Consider the following 17,397-nt stretch of genomic DNA (forward strand, 5'->3'; position numbering starts at 1 on the left):
TGATCTTGAACTTGATGGATTTAATTTTGACTTGGACTTGAATTCAAGGGTTTTTGAGCTTGATCTTGAATCTGCGTCTTGATCTTTAGAACTTCTAGAGAAATACTTGAATGCTTTTAGCTTGTAGAGAAATACGCAGCATTTGATCCACGAGCTCTCTCTTGCTTCTTGTTAGAACTTCTGTCCTTTTTCTGAATTATGAGACCCCTATTTATAGTTGTAGGATGAAGGAGTTGTGATAAGGACAGACTTCTTTCGACCAATCAGAATTAAGCTGACATGCCGATATTTGATTGGCCGGAACATGTCACTTGTACACATGGCGCATCTTCATTGGCCTTTGATTTGACTAGGCATGCTGCATCATTTTGACACGTGGCATGATCCTATTGGCTCTCTCGCTTGACTTGGCGTGCCACGTCATTTGACATGTGACACCAATTTGGGCCTCTAGGAAGATGACATCTTGGGCTTAGCAAAGTGGGCTCATTATTTATAACCCAAATTAATGGACTAGCCCATAAAAAATTGGATTATTAATCAAATCCATATTCATTTGACTTAAATAATTAACCCAATTATATTAACTCATAATTTTTATTTGGACTAATATATTTTGAATTTATCATAATCTGAATATCTTATGGATTTAATTTCAATAAAATTTTGTTATCTACGTAGAGAAATGGCTTTCTTTTTCCCTTGAACTACGCAAATGTTCAAGAAGCTTAGCTCTTCAATTCAGTAGTCAATATTTGCACCTCCAAGTCCAAAACGGCCATACCTCAGTCGCCATCTAGAAAAGTTTTTTCTTTTTTATTTTTCCATTTGGATAAGACCCTCGTGTGACAATTCTCCACATCATCATCAAGAGCCACTTAAAACTATTGGCATGTAAGAAGCTTATGTGTTTAAAAGAGGCTTACAGGACGATTATAGAGATTTTTATTGGAAGCCCTTAGAACATTATGAATTTGCTAGGAAAGTCGAAACTTTCCAGCCTAGAATTCTAGGGAAAGCCCTTACCTTGTAAATTTCAAGGACCTGTATAACAATTAATATTGACACAGCAGCCCCTAAATGACTAGTAGGGGTGTACAAAGTAAACCGAGAAATCGCACCAAACCGATAAATCGAGTCAAATCGAGAAAAAAATCCGACTAGTGGTTTGACTTGACTTGGTTTGGTGTTGAAAAAAAAACCCGACCATAATTGGTTTGATTTGGTTTTAGCTAAAAAAAAGACAAACCAAACCAAACCAAACCAACCCGACATTATATGTATTCAATTTTTAAAATATTTTATACATAAAAATATTTATTTGTAATGTAATTTATAAATATTTCTTAAATTTTTTCGTACTTTTTATTTATTTATTATCATATTATTCAAGCTTGAACTTAGAATTTTGAATGTCAATAAGTTTTATATCCTATGGATGTTAATAACTCAAATAAAGTCCAAACCAAACCAACTCAACACTAATGCTAACAAAAGAAATTCAATTTACCATTAGGAATGATAATAATGTTGGATATCTATTCTTTAATTTTACATAACTGGTTTACAGAGTGAAAATACATAACTTAAGTTTTTTTTTCTTTGTTATGTAATTTGTACTTATTAACTGTACTTATTTTAGCATGACTTAGTATTTTTAGATTATGGTCATTTTCTTTATGGCTTATTAATTAGCAATATTTATGTTAACCGATTTTATTATCTTTTGTTGAATATTTTAATACAATGTCATCACTCTTCTCACATTTGTGTTATTTTCTTAAGAAACACCTTAATTATAGTTGTATCTTACTAGGACTAAAGAAATATTTGAAGTAAAAGTATATATGTTTTGCATCAAGATTATTCCGGAAAAAAAAACCCAAAAAACCCGAGAAACCGAATAACCCGAGAAAACCCGAGGTTGAAAAACCCGAATTTTATTGGTTTGGTTTGGTGTATAAATTTAAAAACCCGATACAATTGGTTTGGTTTGGTGTTTAAAAATCCGAACCAACCCGGTCCATGTACACCCCTAATGACTAGTATATATATATATATGAATCTTACATTTGTAACTCATCAAACAAATAATTCAAATTCCGTCTAATAGAAAACTTTCTTTGAAAAAACTCATGTTTTTTCTATCATTTTTTTAGCTATTTCTAGTGTTTTAGACTGATTTGATATAACAAGCGAGTTATCAAATACAACATGTACACTTGATTAAGACTAAGGACGTGACACTCGCCTAAAAAATAACCCTAGTCAATTTCGTCTGGTCTCTGCTTACGCCATTTGGCTTTGTTATTAATAGGTTAAGTGTTTTCACATATGTCTATTCTTCGAACTTTTAGTCCAGTCGTAGTCAGTTTGATTACGAAATCTATCTCTCTCTACTAGAAACGAAGCAAAATCCACTAAGTGTGCTAAAAAAAATGTATATCCACATTAGTCTCATTTTATTTTTATGTTTCTTTTTTCTTATACGGATAACTCTCTTGGAAGAGAAGAAAAGAGAAACGTGGCACCTTGCATCTCGTGAATAGAATATTGGAAGGTTACTAGGAATGATGAGCCATAATTTTTATTAAAGGGCATTATAATATAAAAACTAGATATATCATGAGAGAGATTGAGAGAGAATCTAATCTTACGTAGTTTATTATTTTATTTTTCTAGTAATAAGTGTTATTTTAGCAAAAATTAATTTCATTAAAAAATTAATAAATATAATATGGAGTTTATAAACTACCCTATTTATTAAATATTTTTTTATAATTGAGAAATATTAAGAAGGACTACTTATTTAATGCAAAGGGAATAATTGGAAACACTTGTTCATTTTTATTTTGAATTTCTAAGATGACACTTATTTTAGATTAAATTATTATTGGTAACGTGACACTTATTTGAAAACGGAAGGAGTATCAAATTGACACCCCATAATAAGGATGGCTACGCCATTTAGTTACTAAAATAAAGTCCTCGTCAAACATTTATCTTTAGTTATTCCTTTTAATTTCTTATTATTCATATCATGAGTAGGTGGTTAGATATGAGAGATGACAAATGAACTGGTCAAGTGAGAATTCAATCTTATTATTCTGCATTTTAATTATTTTTTTCTACTATCTAATAAAAGGGAATAAGCAGGCAGCAGGTCAACATGCCTGCTTGTCTTCTCAGGGGTATTTCGGTCCTTTCAATCGAAATCGAGCAGTATGACTTGGCGTAAAGAGCTTTACTTCTGTATACATTTTTTATTGCTTTGCCTAAAATGTCCTTTGCTTATGTAATTGTCTCTCAGCACACGCTTCCCCACACAATTTTGTACCCCACGTGGGCCACGTCCCAGCCAAACATGCAATTCTTTTCTCCTACTGTTGCACAATGACCAATCTTTAGCTTTTAGAACATTTGGTTTTGTAATAAATTATCTTATGGGGTTTTTAATTTTTAGCCGTAATATTAATTTAATTTTTTCTTCCAACAGAGTTTTTCCCAAAAGAACCACAGGTGACATTAATAGTTACCATACATATTATACGGAAATTCTATTGGACATAATCAAATTAATTTATAGTTAAGTGTTTTGCAATATAAATAATCAAACAATATTAGAAATATTTATACAGTACTCCCTCAATTCCATATTAAGCGGTGCTTTTACAAGTACTCCCTCTGCTCACTTTTACTTATCTACTTTTGACTTTACACACCTCTTAAGAAAGAATAAATGAAGTGCATAATTTAGCAATCTACCTATATTAATTGGTGTATATTTTTATTAGATTTGAAAAATGATTTGAAGTAAGTAATTAATACTATGAGTAAATGGAAAAAAAGAAATGTTTTGTCTTGATATACTAAAAATGACAAGTAAAATTGAAAATTTATTTTTAGAATACTGAATAAGTAAAAGTGAATGGATGGAATATCATACAACGCTAACACACAACACTTTGGCATTTCTTCCATTAAATCATGATGTTTTATATTTTCTAGCACTTCAACATTTTTCTGCTTAACAAATTTTTAAACTATGCAAAGCACCGTGCACTTTTTATACTATAGAATTTCTTAATGCTCTTAGGTCTTGCTACTGAAGTATTTTTGAAAAAGTTTGTGTTAAATTTTAGCTTCAAGGGAATAATTTAAAAAATTTATAAGAAAAATATACATAGAAATATAGAATGCAACATAGCACGGGCAACTGCCCACTAGTATATATATATAAGGTAAACTTACTCAAATGACTACCAATCTCTATCTACCAATCCTTAACCAATCGACTCTCGAAACACATACTTTCGGTTTTTTTAAAGATTTTATTTGTAGTGTTGTGTATCGAGGATAGTACATAGTGAATTGTCTTGTGAAGAGAAATTACTGCTTGGATCATTTTCTCATATTTGTCTTTGTGCTGAAATTCTATTGAAAATTGTCTCTCTATCTCTCAAAATAAGGGTAAGATTAGAGTACATTGTACTCTTTCAAGACTCTATTTGTGGGCAGTGGTGGATAGGGCTGGGCATAAATATCAAAAACCGAAAAATTGGACCGAATCGAATTAATTCGGTTTTTCGGTTCGATTTCGGTTTACGTTTTCAGAAACTTCGGTGTTTCGGTTTAAACCGTTTTTTTTTTTAAACAATAATTGAAGCTGCTCAGGTTCGAACTTTAAACCAAAAAAAATATCTTTAACAAAGGAAGGCGACTAGGATGTGTATTTAGGATTAATGTATGTCTTTTATGTGTTTTCTTAATTATTCTTATTGTATGTATATAACACCTAGTAATCCTATATCATGGTTATGATATTCTGTTCTTGTGTATCCTTTTATGTTTTATTGCTTTTGAGAATATGAATGAGTGTAAATAGAATTGCTTCTAATATCATATCAAAAAAATCGAATTGAAAAAACCGAAACCGAAATAGCCGAACCGAAATTTGAAAAAACCGAACCGAAGAACCGAACGCCCACCCCTAGTGACGGACCCAGTATTTTCATTGAGGGGTTCAGAAAAAACAACAAAAGTTAAATATAAAAAAAATGTTGTCCCTGAGAATCGAACCTAGGACACTAGAGCAAATTTTGAACACCCTAGACCACTTGAGCTAATTTTTTGCATTTGATCAAGGCATTCAACAGTTAATAAATGTACATAAACACAGAAAATCTACCATATATATACAATGTAATATTTTGCCGAAAGTGTTTGGGTGAACATCTTCCCCACCCTCTAAATCTGCCCCTGCTTGTGGGATTTCTCTGGATATATTATTGTTGTTATATCATTTTCTCATGTTTGAGTACACGCGAATGAAGATAGTGTTATACAATTTTGGTCATACTTTTATATAGGGCATGGATATACAATGTTTGATTGTTGATTGAATTAAGCGATATAATCATCTCCAATCTATTTCATATTCTCATTTAACTAAACAAATAAGAAATGTAATTTTTTTAATCATTCGACATTTAAGATTTACTGATTCAATTAAATTAGATTTATGCTGAGTAAGCTCACTAAAAAAGATAGCACCCACTACAGAATGCACAATAATCACCTCTCCAAGCTTGTTTAAACATTTTTTTATCAGCACTTCGGCCCACATGATAAGAGTGATAGAAGGCAAATTGTTTGGGCTTCAGCCTCACTCCATTGGGCCTAGACTAAGAATCTGAGCTACTCTTGATTGAACTGGTTATATCCAGTCAAATATGAAAACATGTCCCAAAGCTTTGAACAATGGAGTTTAAAACAACAACAACAACATATCCAGTTGAATCCCACAAAGTGGGTATGGGGAGAATAACGTATACACAGACCTTACCTCTACCTTGGAGGTAGAGAAGTTGTTTCTGGTAGACCCTCGGCATGATGACAAGAAATTCAAAGCAGTATAAGAAGTCAGGGGAAAATAATATAAAAAGCACGATAAAGCTATCGAGAGTAAAAAAAAGTATATGAACTACCACAAATGTATTTTTGAAATTTGAACTATTCTTGATTGAGTTGTCATGAAGTTAAAATACTTGGAGTTAATTTTGAATTTGAAGCACTATTTGTGTATTCACTTTCTTTTTTCGTATGCACAAAGTAAAAAAAAAAAAAAAGAACAAAAAATCAGAAGAAGACATAAGAAAAGCAGGATGAGGCTGAGACGACTCCTGAATTTAAAGTTTATTGGTTCTCAATAATTTCAAATTAAAAGAAAAAGAAAACTTGTTTATATGTGCCCAAGGTGAATCAAACCCCCATCTAGAAGGCTACTAAGCTGAGATAGGTTCCATCACTACCACCGTACCAAGAGATTACGTTGTTATTTGATTAACAATAGATATTTCTTATGTATTTAAGAGGTTTCTCAATATAAATACATGATCTGTTCAAAAGTTATTAGATTCCGGAGAACTCACACCCGGTATCCTAGATCCACCCCTGAACGAGGAGGAGGAGAAGAAGTATCCGGTGTCTTTATCTTTCTAAGTTATAGCTAAACAAAAAATAATTTGTAAATGATAAAATATGATAAATAACAGTCCAATGATCAGAAGGTATTCTTTCTTAAATTTACTTTTGTCTATGTAAATTTATCTATCTATCTATCTATCTACATATATTAAAAGCATGAATAATTTTTTACTAAATGTTGAAAGATGAAAATATCCTCTAAATATTGATCGACTTTTATGCCTTTAAATATTTGTATAATAGTGGATATAATTGTCCAAAGATGGAACTCTTTTTCAAGATGGATTTTCAATTAGACTCAACATTATTTGAATTCTAATTCGTTTGGAGATATCCTGATTGGCTTAGAATTCTATAGTGATATTAAGCTTATATGGAGTACAATTCCGGAGGACACAAAGACTCTAAATATGGAGTATAATTCTTTTGTGGAAAAAAAAAAAAGAGTATAATTCTTTCATCACCACCAAAGATAGTACCATAATTTGGAGTATAATTCTTTCATCACCGCCTATATGAATACATTTAGAAAAAAGAATAAGCCAATGATATCTTCCTTTCTTTGAGGGAAAAAGACTATAATGAGAATCAGGTGAATCCCTTAACGAAGCAAGTTAATGATCCGTGAGTTTATCATCAACTTGAATAGAAGCCAAATGAAAAACTTTTAAAGGATTGTCCTATTGATTTCAAAAATCTAAATAGTAGACAATTCTAAATTACAATTTTAATTTGACTACTATTTAATTCATAAGATATTATTTTCTCATGTTGCTTATCAATAGATAAAAAGAAAAGAGTGCTCTGTAGTGTAAGATTCCGTATTAGAAAATTCAGAGGACTCATCTTTGAAGGTTCTAATAATATCTAATTGTATTAAATTTAGATATTAGGTGATCACTCCACAAGCATGTAAAATTTATTATTTTAACATAAATATTATAATAATCGATAAGGGATATCTGTGCAACGAATACAAACGAATATTAAAACACTGAATATTGATTGACAGAAATATCCCCGAAACGTTGATCAACTTTTATTATTTTGAAAGATAAAATGTTTATTTAATGAAGCAATTATATGCCAGATATAATTATAATTTCTAAAATATCACTCAATATGCGTAGTACATTGAGTGAACTGATTTAAAACAAATTTAGTGAAATAGATTTCTTTTTGCACTTTAATTAGTCAATGGATGTTTAGTCGAGGTGATCACGTCAATTGCCGCAAGGATTGATATATTGTTAGAAATTACAATAGGATTATAAATTTAAACTACTCAACAGTTTGAATTATTTTAGAAAATAATTAATTACAATTAGCTCTATTTAAGACTTATTGTCAGCTTAAAGATTCGCTATACTCGGCTTCCGCTTTGAGAAGATAAGCATACTTAATTTATAAATAAATATCAGTTTCATTCTTCTCTCGGTGTAGTGATTTACTGATGAATTAATTGATATTTCATGTAGGAGAATCCCTCGATTATTTATGTGGAATAAAATTTCTTCCAAGTTTTTTTTTTTCAGTATATCAAATGATGGACTCAAGATTTAAAGGTTATCTGTGATTTGGATCCAACATATTTTAACAATAAACTCTTGTTTTTTGTTACACTTTTTATTAAATTGTTATAGTATTATTGTCTCTTTATCAGATTACGCGGAAACGAAGAGTTAGGGTCATTGTACATACATACTGAAGGGGAAGACAAAAATTGGCCAAAGTTTTCTTTTATTTTGATCAGTATTTTCTAAATATATTTATGTTTAAAATTGCAATCATGAAAGTTTCTCCCTTTTTTTTATGAGGCATGACTATTGAATCATACTATCGTAATTTTTTTATGTCTTTTTATTTTTATTTTTGAATTTATTATGTAGCAGTTGTAGGGAGTTTATTGTGACGACGCCCCAACCACGAAAGTATAAAGCCTGTTTTAACTAGACAACAATGAAATAAGTCCACCGTTTTATTGAAATCACCATTAGTATGGTGATAATCTAACTTTTAGAAAAATTATATGTGGCTTTGTATCATCTTCAAATTTATGCCCTTTAAGAACTTAATTATTTCTTAAAAAAATATTTTCGATAATTTTTTTAAGAGTTAGATATAAGGAAAAGTAATTATTTTTTCCTGCAAGTCACATACTTTATTACTTACTCATTATCTGATGAAGAACAAGCAAGTTAAATTAAGGAATCTATTTGTAAGAGCCTTACTGTCGGGCACTCAACGAGTGGACCAAAGATAATATGCTAGGAATCCGTCCATACAATGATTCTTATGTAAGAACTTTCAAGGCTGACATGAAAGAGTGATTTGTAGTATGAGATCCCATATTTTTCTAGAAGATCATTTAGACGTATAGCGCGATTTTTTTTTTTTTAGGTCCAGACAATATCCAACTATGTTAACCTTAGAATTAGGTGACAACATGCGAGTACAATTTAGCATTCTAACATAATTTTAATTATAATTGACGAGGGACATTCGTGCAACGCACGTACATAGAAACTAGTTATTATAAAAACACGAATAACAATGTTGGTTGAACAAAATATTCTTTAAATATGGAACGACTTTTATACCCTTTTAGTCTAATTCTACCACATTCTTATTGGTTATTTTGGTAAACAGAAAAAATATAATAATTGAAAATAGAATCCAAAACAAATTCAACTTCTGAATTCTGATTCTAAATCTAATAATTAATTAAAGAGTCTTTACGTTCAAATAATTAGAAGATACCCAACCAGTAGTCGTATTTGCCTAGGAATAATTTTGTTATTGAATGTTGCTTTGTCCGTATTAAAACTAATAAATTTTTTAACATAGACAGTGATTACTGATTAGGTTATTATTAGATACCTTTAGATTGCCTCATATGTTTGGTCTTAAAAGATGGAATAAGAGTTCATTTAAAGTCAATTAGCATACTTATTTTAAGATAATGAGTATAGTAAATGTTGGATATTATAATTTTCAATATTTTATAATATAAAAAAGTCATTTTTTATTATTTATATATAAAATTCATCCAACTTAAAGATTATCACACATTTTTTTTTTTTTTTGTTACATAAAAGTTAACCAAGTTGGGCCAAGCTAACAAAAAGTAATCTCACTTGCATATTCATATATTGTGCTAAAAATGTGACATGACATTTAAGTTGGATGACTTTTACATAACAAAAAATTAAAAAAAAAAATGTATATGTGTTATAAACTTAAGTTTGAAGACTTTGTATAATAAAGAATAAAAAGTGACTTTGCGTTATAAACTCAAAGTTGAATAACGACCAGTTAGGCTATTTTTGTGGGAATCAATACAAATATACTTGAATAAAATAGGAGGGTGGGAAAAAAACAAGAATAACTATCATAAACGAGTCGAAAGATATAAAGTTTTATGTTAAAAGAAATAAAATAGTTGAAATTACTTCTTTGTTTAAACACTTCATCATGAAAACCACCATGAAGTTAGAAAAAATTACGATGGGAGTATTTGATTTTTTAAAAGTATTATATTTTACTTTTGTACTTAAATTTAGTTAAAATATATAACCAAATATTCTTAAAACTAAAGGATATCTTGATAATTTAATTTTGCTTGGTAATGATTTTTAGGGAATATCTTGCAAAGAACTTTTATAGAAACTAGTCTAATAAATAATCTTTAAAGAATCTTTCAATGTATACTTCTATTTATTTAAGCCTTTAACATACCTTGTAAGAAAATATTAACAGGTATTTTCACTAAATTATCCTTAATTAAAATTAACATTTTACACCCTCAAAAAATAAAAACAAAAAGTAGCTCACATCATCAGGCCCCGCCCATTTTTCAACCACTTTAATGTCAACCACAACCAGCCAACCCAACCTGATAATATAACATAACATAACAGTGTAATAATCAGGGAAAACTGACGGAATTCCAATTTTCACATCCGGAACAAAAAAATGAATTCCCGTTTCACATCCCTCCTTTCCAGATCCCTCAAATCCAACCGTCAATTCCTCTCTTCTTCCACCGCCACGTCATCATCTGCACCTCAAACCCTCGAATCTCTCCGTAACCGTCTCGCCACAGAATCACCGTCCCTATCCGATTTCATTAATCTCCAATCAGACAACTCATATTCCGTCCAAGTAGGCACGAAGAAGAAGCCGTTACCGAAACCGAAATGGATGAAGGAAGCTATACCTGGAGGTGAGAAATACACGCAGATTAAGAAGAAATTGAGGGAATTGAAACTTCACACTGTTTGTGAAGAGGCGAAATGCCCTAATTTGGGTGAGTGTTGGTCTGGCGGTGAAACTGGTACTGCTACTGCTACGATTATGATTCTGGGTGATACTTGTACCAGAGGTTGCAGGTCATGTACATTCCTATTCAATTTTGTCTATACATTTTAGGTTTTATTGCTGATTCTAATTAGTTTGGGATTTAGTTCTAGTTGATTGGTTGATATTAATTTGGATTTTTGTTGTACATGATCACATTTATGTGCTAAGGGAAAAGATTGTTTTTTTTTTCCCCTTATTGTAGAAAAGAAAGAACATTAATTCCCCCCCCCCCCCCCCCCCCCCCCCCCTTTCTGGCAGTTGCTTGTTAGAGCAAAAGAAAGTGTTTTTTTTTTGTTGTGGGGGGGATGAGGTGAGGGGAAGGGAAATGTTAAATAAAGACATAAGCTTGATTGGATTTATCTCTTTGGCACTTCGTTTATGTTTCTGTGGTGAGAAGGGCACTAAACTGGATATATTTGTTAATATGTTCAACAAAGTAGATAACATGGCAACACTTTCCTAGCGTCCCAGACACTTCTTGTATGAGACAAATGCAAAATGAGCTGAATGATGTGAATGAATTACAACAACAACAATAACATACCCAGGGAAATCCCACAATGTGGGGTCTGGGGATGGAAATGAATTGGCATGCCAAAATATTATGATAGTAGATAGTTGATAGGAAAGGGGATGAGAAAAGGGAAGTTTTTTTTTTCTTGGTAACTCTCTTTTTCTCTCTCTCAGCCTAGCTGTTTTTACTGTATGTGCACTGTGGTTATTGAGAAGGTTAGAGGAGATCTTTTAAAGTAGATCGGGTTTATATTTGCTTTGGGCACGGATAAACAAGACTTGTGATCCATGTGTATAATCATTTACTAAATCGGCGCTTTGAAATTTCAGATTCTGCAATGTGAAGACATCACGCACTCCACCTCCTCCTGACCCAAATGAACCTGCCAATGTGGCTGAGGCCATTGCATCATGGGGATTAGATTACATTGTAATTACCAGTGTTGACCGGGATGATTTACCTGATCAAGGAAGTGGTCATTTCACCGAGACAGTGCAGAAGTTGAAGGCATTGAAGCCACATATGCTCATAGAAGCACTTAGTAAGTGCTCCTTTTTAATTACCTTGTGAACTTTCTACCTAGACCAGAACCACAAAAACTGTGAACTTCATTTATATGGCTTCAGACTTTGTTTACTCTTTTACCTTTGTGCTCGATCTGATATGTAAGACAGTCTACAAAAGTTCAATGAAGTTACTGCAATTAGTTTGATAAATGGCAATTAGCTGCCTTGCACAAATAAGTGGTGTTCCTTATTTTGTTGTTGCAATGACTGAACAATCATTGCGCATCTAGACTCGTAATAAGAAGTGCAACTTCTTGTTATCCATACATGTTCTTCTGTTCTTGTACTTCATCCTCTTTGGCTCTTTCTCCCTATCCCCCCTTCCCCTCCCCGTGCCATCAATTGGGTTTTGCTTTGATTTGACTATCTTCAGTATTGTTACTGGACCTTGGCTGTATGAGTGGTTGAATGTTCATTTGGTAGCGTTTATCCTTTTCTTGTATCCATGACAAATTAATTTCAAAGTAGCTGAATAAGTTGAAATAATGACTCTTTCTGGAGTATGAAAATCACATATTTATTTTGGTCTGATTCTTTTGAGAAGCTGGATATTCTATTTGTGAGATATGATTTAAGGTATTACTTCCTAGTTTTTGACTTTCAAAAACAGTTTTTTTTCAATAAGGAACAAAAGAACCTTAATCTGGCGCCTTAGACCAACTCGGCCAGCTCAACATTTGTAAAACAGTTACAAAGGCTTCTATACCTTGTTGTAGCTTTCACGTAAATCGAAATAGTAGAAGCGGTCTAAAGTCTGTTTGAGTATCATAGAAGTTATTGAAAAATGTGTTTACTGGGAAAATCTGAAGCAACTATATTTACATTTTACAAAAAGAAAAGAAAAGAGAAGGGGTATTGCATGTTTTTTTGAGTGGTAAGAAGTATTTTTGAAATGAGAAGAGCTGGTCAAAGTCCTACAGCTATGAGCTAACAAAGGATCTGGTTTATAGATAGCTTTTGTGCTTTTCCTTGCATCATATAACTAACTATATACCTAATTATAGAAGTTTAACTTTGTCCCTTTTGGGTTGTTGTTGTTGTAACTTTTGTCCCTTTCATTTCCCTTTTCTCCATCAGTTAAGCATTACCTAAGATGGGTTGATTGGAGCCTCAGTTAAGTTGGAATTCTAGTTGCTCAAACAGGGATTTGGCAATAAGTTTGATGGTTACCTTTGCCCCAGTTCTATTCTCAGTCTTGACCGTATTTACCTTCTTTCTGAAAGGTTAAATCAAAGAAAAGAAATAGTGAATAACATATTGACATTTGAATTTGTATCATGTCTGTCTATCTATCTATCAGTTCACATAGTCAAGCAAAAAGGTCGTGGTATAATCTGATTTCATCCTGCAGCTCCAGATTTTCGAGGAGACCCTGGGTGTGTGGAGAAAGTTGCAAAATCTGGATTAGATGTTTTTGCTCATAACATTGAAACTGTCGAAGAGCTTCAGAGTGCAGTACGAGATCGTCGTGCTAACTTCAAGCAGTCCATGGACGTTCTGAAGATGGCCAAGGACTATGCCCCTGCCGGTACATTGACAAAGACTTCAATAATGTTGGGCTGTGGTGAAACTCCCGAACAAGTTGTTAAAACAATGGAAAAAGTGCGTGCAGCAGGTGTTGATGTAATGACATTTGGTCAGTACATGAGACCATCAAAGCGTCACATGCCTGTTTCTGAATACATAACCCCCGAAGCCTTTGAGAATTATCAAGTTCTCGGCACACAAATGGTTTGTTTATTCCTCCTCCCTTTTTATTACTCCCTTTGTCCCAATTTATGTGGCATCCCCTCCTTTTTAGTCTGTCCCAAAAAGAATGTCACCTTATTATAATTAGAAATAACTTAACTCTAAAATTCCCCTTTTACCCTTAATGAAATGATTTAAAGTCACACAGATGTCTAAGTTTTTTTTTTTTTATTTTTTTTTATTTTTAAAATCACGCATTTCGAAAGACTTCATTTTTTTCTTAAACTTTGTGCCAAGTTAAACAGTGCCACATAAATTGGGACGGTGGAAGTATTTAATATGTATTCCTGCATATCATGTTTCTGAGTGGGTAATATAGTATATTGCTTGTGATGAAGATACTATATCACGACTAAAGAAAATATATATTTCAATGTTTAATCTGTTTTAAGGTTTGAACTTGTGAGTTTTCTACTATGGAAAAGGTTCAACTTTGATTAGAAAGTGGGACACATGAATTAGGTGCAGGCCGAAGGATCATCATCGTAATTGATTTGTTTGCCATTTGTTGTAAAATATTGAGTAGTGGCATGTCCTCGAAGACCTTATTGTTTTTTTCTTTAGATATGTTATCTGGCTCATTACTAAGACTGTTCTGCTATTCTCCCACTTTTTCTATTTCATTTTAATGTTCGACAACTTATTTGCAATTGTGCAAAGGGAGCAATCTGGAGTTATTGTGTTTTTGTTTTATGAGAAAGTGAGGAAGGGTATTGTAGTTAAGCATAAAAAGTGAAGAAAAGAAGAGGGGCACTATAAGCAAAAAATAGGTTAATTTTGAGAACCTCTTAAATTTTAGGGCCTCATACTGGTCCAAGCAACAATGAAGCCTTTTGTACGAACAGTGTCACATGAGATATCTCTGTAACTGCATTTTATTCTCTAATACAATAAAGAGGCAGAGCAACTTTGCTCTTTTTACCTTTACCTTGGATGTTCAGCTCCAACTATGTTAAGTTGTTGTGTTCCAACTTCCAAGTTATGGAAGAGAGATATTCTTATTTTCTTGATTATTAAATCATCAGAAGGGATGGGATGTATTAGGAAGTTGTCTCTTTAAGTTAAAAGTTGTGGTGGGTTAGTTGGTCTTCTACAAGTTTAAATGTAAAGCGAAACCACATGTGACCTGCCAGTAGGACATAGTTCTGCGCAGCTGGGATTCAAAGGGAGGAAAAAAGAACAGGTTATAACTTCTAAGACCAGACAATTGGAATTGGATGGACTGATATAAGTTATGAAAATCTGTGGATCATGCTGTGATTTTGCCCTCCTCCGAGGAGGCACATTATGGTCACTCGGTACTTGCACCGGTGAGGGGTCAATGTCTTTGGTTGTGAATAGAATTCTTTATTCATTGAGTGAGGTATGATGTTTGCCTTTGACTTTGGAAGATTTTTATGAGTCAAAAGGTCTAATCATGCCAGATCATTGCCATTGATGTAATGTGTGACGTCCCAATTATTTTAGCTAGTAGGTTGAGGCATTATAACCAATGAGATTATATTAACACTAGTAAAGCTCACGGCAAACAATATGGTTTGGGTTCCTTTTTTGTTTTGGTTTTATTTTTGTGGTAAATATCGTTCTTTTGGTCTGTGTGGGACATTACCCCATTTAAAAGGCCCTGGGAATCAGGATTGAAGGAGAATTTCTTGGGATGTGTTTAGAAGATAATTTGAATTTTGGGTAATTTCTCGGGATCTGTCGCATTGTTGGTGACAGCGCAGATAGAGCTCCAATGGTTAGTGTTGAATGTTCAGTGATGGTAGTAGAAAAGCACGGGGAGAGTGCAGATAAGGGCAAAGCTGGAAGGAAGGAAGGTGTGGATAATGATGTTTGAGGATACCAGGTGATGCAATAATGGCAACACGAGGTTGGATGGTGTCTGAACCCAATGAACAGGATTCTTTTTGGGATAAGTAACACACCAAACAGGAATACCGCTTTGCTTTGGTTTTGGGTAGATGCTATCATATTTTGTGATTTTAGGGTGTCTGCTTTGGTGTAGTTCAGCTTTCTGGAAAGTTTCTTCATTTTTTCACGTTTTTGGAGGATAGTTACTTATCTTGTATGGACTTGGTGCAAATGTATTTTGTTAAGTGGTTGTGTCTCACAAGGAAGAAAGGTGGAGGTAATAGTGTTTGCATGGGACCTTGATACGACATTATCTCTATATGGAATTGCTTTGGTAATGCTGATGAAAGTTTCCCTTCTAAACTTCATCAAATTTAACAGCTGTGTAGGAACAGGAACACTAATAAGTTGCAAGGAAATAAAGTATAGTTATTTCATTAAGTGAATTTGGGCTAATAGTCATTTGATGGCTTTGCTGAGAAGGCGACAGAGGAACTTAGTCATGGTATGTCCAATAGGATTACCACCGCCTGGTTGTTTCCCCACAACATTATGAGAATTGTTTTGACACTTGAGTCCTCTTAGGTGAGTTAGACCAAATTCGGCAGTTCCTGAGTTTTAGTAAAAACTTGATTTACTTACCAAGTTATGGTGAGACTCTGCAATTTGGGACAAAACAAAATTATGTTAGACTTTTACGTTCTGTTACAGTTCATAGTTTTCTTAGCTCAAATTGTTTATTTGATGTTACTTTGGTGTAATTATGAATTTTAATATCTCGTTTAGATTTTAAAATATATTACCATATCTATTATTTCGAAGAAAAATTACAATTTTTTTTGAGTCTATGATGTCTTTGATTTAAAACAACTCATTAGTTAATTGAACCAATTCCGAGTTTCAAATATTTGACTAGTCTTACAGGTAACAGATAACCTGTGTATTACGTCTCTGGCCTTCTTGCTCAAAATATATCATGGATTGGTTATTTTTCTTACTTCTGCACTTTATTTTGCCTAACATTCACTCAGCATCATAGTTGGAACTACATTATTTTTGCATGATATGATTGAACTTGAAGCCCGAAATATTGCTTCGTATATCAAATGTTGCACCAATTTGTTCGAGTCTTTTAAATAACTGCCTGTGTTTCTGCAGGGATTTCGATATGTGGCTTCTGGCCCCATGGTTAGGTCGTCATACAAGGCAGGGGAATTCTATATTAAATCCATGATAGAACGCGACCGTGCAGCATCTTCGTCCTAGCTTCTGGTCTTGAGATGATATGTTGCATTTTTTGCACCACAAACTTGACGTTCACACATTCTTTGAGATTGAAAAGTTTAGGGAGCCATCTGATTTGTTTCCTGTTGGCCACATTTCTTCAAAGAGAGGAGAGCTAAAAAAAGAAACAAGATGTAGGCATTCAAAGTCTGATTGGCTTAACATTTGCCTCATGTAACTTGCTGTTAAATCTAATAATCTCATGCAGTTGTAAATTAACTTAATGTAATTATTCTTTAAATCTCGCACTGCCGTTGAAGTCACGAGGCATTCGAAGTGGTAGACAATGATGATTTTGCGTTGCCAAACATAAGCATCAGAAAGCTTGATTTTCGTGATTTTACAGTTCTACTTGGTTGAAAATTTGTCGGTGGTGCTTAATATTTTCATGCAAGGAGGATTTCTTAGGCCTTAAATCGTGTAATTATTTGGTAGCTCGTGTCGACAATATTGTCTTGTCATTCCTTAAGAAACCTGATTTCCATATTTGGTAGCTGAGTTCCTATAGGATAAATAGTTAATGTGGAAATTTGTAATTGCTAGTTATACGTGTTTGCATTCCTCACTCTCCCATCTTTTCTT

General features: G+C 32.9%; 1 protein-coding gene across 1 annotated transcript; it reads left to right on the forward strand.

The window, feature by feature from the left end:
* Nucleotides 1-10,380: 10,380 nt before the first annotated feature.
* On the forward strand, nt 10,381-17,156 carry LOC132616768 (lipoyl synthase, mitochondrial). Its single transcript, XM_060331418.1, has 4 exons — nt 10,381-10,877; nt 11,692-11,903; nt 13,280-13,659; nt 16,690-17,156. The coding sequence occupies exons 1-4, from the start codon at nt 10,462-10,464 to the stop codon at nt 16,795-16,797; spliced, it is 1,116 nt and encodes a 371-aa protein (XP_060187401.1). The 5' UTR covers nt 10,381-10,461; the 3' UTR covers nt 16,798-17,156.
* Nucleotides 17,157-17,397: the final 241 nt, after the last annotated feature.

This window comes from Lycium barbarum, chromosome 11, assembly GCF_019175385.1.
Source record: "Lycium barbarum isolate Lr01 chromosome 11, ASM1917538v2, whole genome shotgun sequence".
Taxonomy (NCBI): Eukaryota; Viridiplantae; Streptophyta; class Magnoliopsida; order Solanales; family Solanaceae; genus Lycium; species Lycium barbarum.

Bases quoted from the DNA above. Each gene is read 5' to 3' on its own strand.
- LOC132616768 (XM_060331418.1), top strand. From the start codon at position 10,462: ATGAATTCCCGTTTCACATCCCTCCTTTCCAGATCCCTCAAATCCAAC. The intron at 11,904-13,279 runs GTAAGTGCTCCT...TTCATCCTGCAG, and splicing joins TATGCTCATAGAAGCACTTA to CTCCAGATTTTCGAGGAGAC. The intron at 13,660-16,689 runs GTTTGTTTATTC...GTGTTTCTGCAG, and splicing joins AAGTTCTCGGCACACAAATG to GGATTTCGATATGTGGCTTC.